The 8,029-nt window shown below is 33.5% G+C and overlaps 1 protein-coding gene across 1 annotated transcript; it reads right to left on the reverse strand.

Moving 5' to 3' along the window:
- Positions 1 to 327: 327 nt before the first annotated feature.
- Positions 328 to 7,748, reverse strand: LOC139867500 (E3 SUMO-protein ligase SIZ1-like). The gene is made up of 17 exons (XM_071855871.1): positions 7,508 to 7,748; positions 7,297 to 7,386; positions 6,519 to 6,599; positions 6,378 to 6,420; positions 5,695 to 5,767; positions 5,375 to 5,537; positions 5,142 to 5,275; positions 4,943 to 5,011; positions 4,699 to 4,786; positions 4,522 to 4,597; positions 4,357 to 4,430; positions 4,096 to 4,203; positions 3,702 to 3,863; positions 3,457 to 3,561; positions 2,953 to 3,033; positions 1,738 to 2,872; positions 328 to 727 (listed from the first exon to the last, which is right to left on the reverse strand). Exons 2-17 carry the CDS (start codon positions 7,318 to 7,320, stop codon positions 582 to 584), a joined length of 2,562 nt encoding a protein of 853 aa, XP_071711972.1. The 5' UTR covers positions 7,321 to 7,386; positions 7,508 to 7,748; the 3' UTR covers positions 328 to 581.
- Positions 7,749 to 8,029: the final 281 nt, after the last annotated feature.

Raw genomic sequence — 8,029 nt, forward strand, 5'->3', positions numbered from 1 at the left:
AACCTTTGATGATGTTAATATTGGTGGTTTAATGGAAAAAAGGGATCTATCTAATCTAATTCAAATTGAATATTAATTCATGCTTCAGTTTTATTCAAATCATGTTTCAGTCTCACGAAATTACGAAAACATGTATTATAAACTAGTGGTAATAATAACAAAATGTTACGGAGTAATAGATACCTATCTTATAAATCATATCCATAATTCTGTTAATGAGTTAAATGATTGTATATTTTGAAGTAAAAGAACTTCAACTGCACATTGATCTTCATATAGTCAATATCCATTCACTTAACATTACACAAATATAAAGAATACTCATAATGTATAAATATTATAATATTTATATATTTAACTGAATTAAGGGAGTACTTATTCATTTAAAGATTACCAGTGGTAATTAATTAAAACAAAAAGACCTACATTCTATGGAAAAAGATAAAAAACGATTTTGATAACAGGGTTAAATCCAGGGAGGGGGTATACTGTATACAATCACCTGATAAAATGATGTTGTTCATCTTTTTCAGACTAATAATTAACAAGCGCAGCAGCAGTTTAGACCAACTCGTCTTAAGCTATCTCTCGTCTTCAGAGTCAGTTTCGATAGATAGATACAATCTTGGCCTTACAGATCGCTTTTGACGGGGAAATGAAAAAGGGTTATCCGATCTTTTACTGCCAGAGTTACTACTACTTCTATTCACTCCTAGAAACAAAGAAGCTGCACCATTCATCACCATAATTAAAATTAATTATTAGCTCCCACATAATTATTCTACTTCATTGTTAACAACAAACCAAGGCGTAGATTTCACTTATAAGACATAATAGCTAAAAACTAGAGAGCAAAGTTGCAAGTGTCAATGTTTGTCTCATATTAATTATGGGATTAACCCGATTAGACCATGTACATGAACGGGAAAAACATTATCTGTTTATGTTGCGTCAAATATAATAAAATTACAAAAATATATCACCACAATAGTAGCTAGTTCATTGTATAAAATAAGGGCAAATTTCACTAAAAGGTAACATTTTTACCTCAATTTTCTATTTTAGGTAATCTATGTTCATTTTGACGTTTAAATGATTGTTTTATCAAATGTTAATCAAAAAGATAAGTATAGTTACTTTTAAGTTAGAACTTCGTCAAAAAATTAACGATACTCCAATTTTTTATGTAAATCATATGCATGCCTAATAATTGGTACTTACCTAAGGATAATGAACATACGTGGGCCGTTAATCTTCTACGATTATATTACAAGCAAAACGAAAATTAAGTAAATATCCAGTTCGTAAGAATCATCATTCACGAGGTCTTCCATATCAAGCTTGCATTTGATTTACTTAAAAAAAATGGAGTATCGTTAATTTTTTAACAGATTTCTAACTTAAAAGTAATGATACCTTACATTTGATAAAGCAATCCTTTAAACGTTAAAATAAACATAGGTTACCTAAAATAGGAAATTGAGATAAAAATATTACCTTTTAATGGAATTTGCCCTAAATATAAATGATGCATAATGATGCATTTTTTCCCTTTCAGGCCCAAGTGTCAGACTCGCTTTGCGAGCAGACTAATCTCGAGGCGAAAACCTGCTTTGCGAGCTGCCCAGAGGCATGCATGGTGATTACCAACCTTTTTAGCTATTTTCTCTAGTTAAGGTGCAATTTTGTATACATATTTAGACACTTAAGTATTAACTAGCTAAAAAGAAAAAGTACCAGTATCTGCCAATGTATCCAGAGCACCATCTTTGGACCCTGGTTGCTGGCTCGTGTTCAACCCATCTGTAGTAGCCGGTTCACAATTTACACCACTGCTGCAGCCACCTAACCGTAAGGATATCCAGTCATCACTATGCAGACCACCTTTGGACACGCTCGGCTGATCTCGTGGGCCCACGTGGTCCGCCACTTGTGATGGTCTGGTGGGAAGAAATAACCGAAGTGACGGGTCATCGTTTCCAAAAGCTAACGGATTATCAACCAACCCATCGTTAATTTCAAGATTAGATTGATAAAGTGAAGAATCGGGTGCGGGACCCATGATAAGGTCATCTGGTAATGTAAAACCATCAATGGAAGAAGTACCATCAAGTCCATGATGCACCACATTATTATTATCATCTGAACCAAATAACTGAAAGCTGGATCCCACTTGACTAGTAGAAGGCAACGACCATAACGGGACCCCGTAATCATCATTGTTGTTAAAAAGACCTAAACTTGAACTCCCACCAGTGTTTATGGGCGGGTCTTCCATTTGTGGGTTGAGAATTTCATTAGAATAAACATTACCATTATTGTAAACTAGTCCAGACGACATTAGGTTTGGAGTATCGTCATCTGAGTCACTAAGAACGATGACATCAGCATCGCCAGCTGTAGCTGGTGGGTTGAGGTCAGCAAAATCAGCACCATTGGTGGTAGAATGACCAAAATGCCCTCCACCATCTTGATTAATACTCGCATCTTCACCATCTCTACCACTTCCAGTAGCACTACTCGTTAAAAGACCATTTTGCCCATTGGACACAAAGTTTTCGGGTAATTTATTGCCGGATGAAACCGAATCACGATTTTCAGGTTTGCTAACTTCCCAAATTCCGTTTGAATTTTTCTTAATCCCGAGTTTTAAACCTGTATTATGACCTTCGGACCCACCTTCTTGTTTAACCTGTTTTAAAGATTCTGGTTTAGGTTTAGACTCGACTTCAGTTGGAATGCATAGATTACCATCGGGTAAATGCCACTGGCCAAGTTGACCTAAACTTGGTTGACCCGTTTCAGCCTTTACACGCCAAGAACCGTCTGGTTTTACCTCGATTTCTGTTATATCTTCTCCACAATTTCGCATCTTTGCAGATCATATAAACATGGAGATGAATAAGAAACGAATTCAATATAATCGAAAGTGAAAATTCTTTCAAGAAATACCTTAGTTGTGATACGAGTGAAATACGGATCGATTATGACATTCTCCAAAGCGTAGTTCTTGAGACAAATAGGGCATTGCCACTGCAGGTAACCCAAGAACAATAAATATATATACATATGAGTATGCATATATGTATACATATATGTATATGCATATGTGTACGCATATGTGTGTGTGCATATGCATTTATGCACATGTGTATGCATATATGTGTACGCATATGTGTGCATGCATATGTGTGCATGCATATGTGTGCATGCATATGTGTGTATGCATATGTGTGTATGTGTATGCATATCTGTGTGTGTATGCATATGTGTGTCTGCATGTGTGTGTATGCATATGTCTGCATCTGCATATATGTGTGTGCAATTATGTATGCAATTATATGTATCTATACGTACATATGTATGCATATATGTATATGCATTATAACATGACATGCATATACAAATTAGCAATTGGAAATGTAACAATATAACAACTTGTTATATAATGCTTGCCTTTCGGGACCGTTGGTTCATTTGGACAAAAACTTCAAGATCAAAGCAGCCCATGTGAACACAAGGTTTGAATCTTCCAGCAATTTTCATTCTCGAGCCACTCATCTGAATCGTATAAGAAAAGCATATAAAGCCAGTAACAGAAGTATATGTATAAGATAACAGATTAACATAAAATGCAATTCTTTTGCTTAATAAAGTTATAAAAAATGACTTATTCAAGTATGTCAAGCATTTTTACTTACAGGACAGCGTAGATTAACAGGTATAGAATCGGACACGACCTCCAAATCACTGTCACTATCTGCATTTTCTGTAGTGGCCCCACCACCAACACATCGACAAACACGTGCAACAGCATCTTCAAATTTCTCACCATCAGATTCTTTCGGTATCAGGTTGAGAATCTTTGCAGGGTTGTCATGCAACAAAAACAACATCAGATGTTTGAACACTCAATGTTTTATATTAACTGTGGTCGGGTTAATATGACCCATGGGTGGTGTTACATTTTAAATAAAACCAAGTAAAAAAATTTAAGTTCAAAGGGGAACATATTAAATGAGTTGAAATTATAAATGTTTACTTTTTGATGAATAGAAAACTGTTAAATTTTCATCATTAAAAAGAGAGTCAAACCTGTTGAACAGTGCGGCGTCTGACGATTCTAACACCTAAACAAAACACACGAGCATCACAGCCTGTCAACGAGATTTTGTTACTTCCATCACGTGTGCAAGTCGTGATCTGTAAAATAATAATAAAAATAATAACCAAGTATACACCTTTAAAAGCTAAAAACTTTTTACAATTATCAAAGAAAGCAACAACTTATGAAATCATATGCCTTATATCATCCTTCATAAAGTCAAAGTCAACCACGAAAGTATAGAAACTTACAATAGGGCCATCGTCACGCCCATTGGCTCCCAGAAGTTGAGATCCAGGTCTATTGATTGCTCGCACAGACATACCTGTCAAGTAACATTATAATTTATTAAATGTTTGTGAATTTATGATATGATATTATAATTTATAGAGTCAGTAAAATCAAATGTTGCATACCGTTGACTTGTAAGTCAGCATATTGTGGCCATTGCATCCTAAAAGAAACCTTGTCATTCAAAAGCATACACCAGGCCTGTCATTTATAGTTAGTCATTTATTTATCATCAGCATCTTATAAAAAGGTCAATGCCATTTTAGGTAATCATCACACAAATATGTTAATGAAGGCCCCACCTGAAGTTCAAACTCTGGTTTCGTCAATAAATCCCTGTCAGCTTTTGTAAGCTGAAAAGTCTTCTCAATATTCTGCACTGGGCTTGTACTGAAATAATTTGTTTATACCATTCAAAAACATATATCAATAAAACCCAAATACAAGACCCACAACCATAAAGCGTAGTTTTTTTATACCATTCAAGAACATATAAAAAATAAAAAATAAAAATTATACCATTCAAGAACATATTCACAGACTCACCCATCAGTAGGATTAGTTGCAATAGCCAGCTTTACTGGATATAAAGGATGACCCATTGTTACCCAAAACCTGCATATCCATAAACAATTTTTTTAAATATATACCAAATGTTATTTTATATTCAGCAGCTCCAAAACTCAAAAAAGCTGTAAGCTTTAAATAAAATAGAATAAAATAAAAGAAATATTATGTGACTTACGGATCTGCACGACAAAGTCTACAAAGTTCACAATAAAAAGTTGCGGGTGGTACTGGCAGCATACCCTCCATTGGCTTTTCTGGAATAATAACACAACCAATATGTTGCCACACGTTGCATTTTTTATCTTCACACTGAAAGATAAACACAAACAGAGAGATGATGAATCAGCAACATCATAAAATGGTCGAATAGTAACAACAAATAATAGATAAAGAGATGAATTGTTAGACCTGTATCATTGAATCTGCTTGCAATGAACTTCCACATAGACAACGAACTTTTTCTGTCTGATATGTATCTTCAATTTCATCCTTAAATGTTGAACTGATATTGACATTTGATGCATTTTGACCTTTTGATGCCAAGTCTGTTGCACCAGGGATCTGTAACTTTCTGAACAAGGGAGAATTGTCAGGATAAGGTGAACTGAGACAAAGACGAATAATTATAATTACCAAAAAAATAAAGGCGAAAATATATTATTAATCAATACAAGTTGTCATTTTTAATATGAACCAAGACAAAAAAAAATAGAAAAAATAAGGTGCACCTGTAGATGTCTTCAACTAATTTAGCCACCTCTTCCTTCCTAACAGCACTTTTCTTTGCCCACATTCCAGAAACTGATGAACACGAAATAAAAATGCAATGTTTATTGGGTAAGAATATAAGTATAAGATCATGATAATAAGAATATATAATAACTTAAAAACCGTAAATAATTATACTAGTGTTTGCCAAACTAAACGTACATCAAGCATAAATATTATATTTATATTCTTCAAGTTATTCTATTAAAATTAACCTAAGAAAATAGAATCGTCTCTATGGAAACAGTATTCCTAGCATGTAAACTGTTGAGGCAAAGTAATCCACTCAAAAGTGTCTTTATTCAAAATACTCCAAGTGGATACAAAGCAATTAAGCATAATGAACATAAGAGGTCTAGACTCTACACTTAGATGTCATGAAACTAATTGTATCATACATGAATTAGGGTCCATACTTCAAACACTAAAGCACCTTAAAGATTTAAGCACGGTACACGGTTGATAAGAGTAAGCATCGATGTACACTAACACTTCACATTTAGCCTCTAAATCATAATTGATCAAATCAAATACTAAAGACTGGTCCTTATGAAATAACAAAGCAAATAATCATGTGAAGTCACAAACCCCAATACATGCTAGGCGCTCAAATATAAAAAATGACCGCAGAACTACCATTTACCTCGATCATCCGAGATAATAGCTATAATCCGGTCAATAAGATCCTACAAGCAAAGTCAAAGCGATAATTAAAGAGCTGTAATCGTTCATAACAAACGAACTGAACACTAAACAAGAGTAAACAACTAGTTGAGATATAAACCTGCTTCTTTCCTTGTTTGGAAAGGCCAAGGTGAGTAAGAATACCCTTCAGCTCTTTTATCCGAAAATGTGCCATTTTTTCCTAAAATACAATAAGAATTAAACATAAACTCGTTGAAAATGGAAAAAACTTAGGTCATATGATTAAAAAGATAACAGCCCTAATGCCTTCCTCCTTATAGAATGCTATTAAAAGATCTGTACCTTTATATTTATATATGTATATACAAGACTAGACTGAACAAATGAAAAAACAAAGTATTTCATGATTTAGACATTAAGTAGCAGAATAGAGACTAAAACCAAAGCTTTATGATGCTATTACCTCTACTCGGTATCCATATTAATCAAACGGATTACAAAATTGACATCTCCAGTCTCCTACTCCCTTCTCCAACAAACATAAATGTATACAAGCTTGTTTCTAATTTTACAAAACTACAAATTTACATCTCTACTCTTTTAGTAAAAGAACTAAACTTTCCTATTGTGCATCACCGTTTTCATAGCACAACCACACTGACTAATATTTCAATTTAGCTTGTAGCTAACTAACTACACCTCAGAAAAGGTTCTGCAACTTCAACACCAACTAACATTTTCAACAATAATCACAATCTAACATTAATTCAATTACATATACATATTAGCAATATTCTCTCTATTCGTAACCCGAGCCCATTTTCTTCCTAAATTGACAATTAATTTCACCATTCAAAGTATCATAAACTGTCAATCTTGACTTTTAGGGAAAAATTACACTAAAAGCAAATCCATACCTTGCAACTTGTTAGCAAATCCATCTTTAATCTGAATAATAATTGGTAATCAGCAGCAATAAAGCCAATAAAAACAGCTCATCTGCTTCCCTAAAATATTAATGATCGATCTAATTAAATTATACGAATATAAAATATATATATATATAATCAGATTATAAACGGTTATAATATAATACTAGAACATGAAATAAAACGGTGATTTCCTCACCTGCAACCTGACAGGAATATGTACTAGCGAATAATTGCAAAGTGGATAAATTAGGGTTTGATAATTTAGGGGAAGTCGGAGTAATTTGTGAAATGAAGGCGTCGGCGGCCGGATTACAGTTTTAATTTTTAGGTTTTGCGTTCACACCGATTTCAGTGGTGGTATTGATTTGGGAATCAAGGCCTGAAATCGATAATCGATAATCTAATCTAATCTAACGCCGATTATTACAATTACAAAGTTGAACGGACGTGTAGGGTCATTTCCAATCCGGTTAATTTCATGCAACCAAATCCGGGTTTGGATTCTCTGCTCCTTACGTGTATTTTAATATTCTAGGGTCTTTTTTGTATTTTATTTATAAAAAATTTATATTAAATTATATATAAAAAATTATTAAAAAAAAATAGAGTACATCTAATCTAATCACCTATATAAATAGGGTATTGATTTGTACCCAACCTTTTTTTGATTATACACAACCAAATTAATATTTTGGACCATTTTACCCTTCACAATCAT

This window comes from Rutidosis leptorrhynchoides, chromosome 1 (genome assembly GCF_046630445.1).
Source record: "Rutidosis leptorrhynchoides isolate AG116_Rl617_1_P2 chromosome 1, CSIRO_AGI_Rlap_v1, whole genome shotgun sequence".
In the NCBI taxonomy this organism is placed as follows: domain Eukaryota; kingdom Viridiplantae; phylum Streptophyta; class Magnoliopsida; order Asterales; family Asteraceae; genus Rutidosis; species Rutidosis leptorrhynchoides.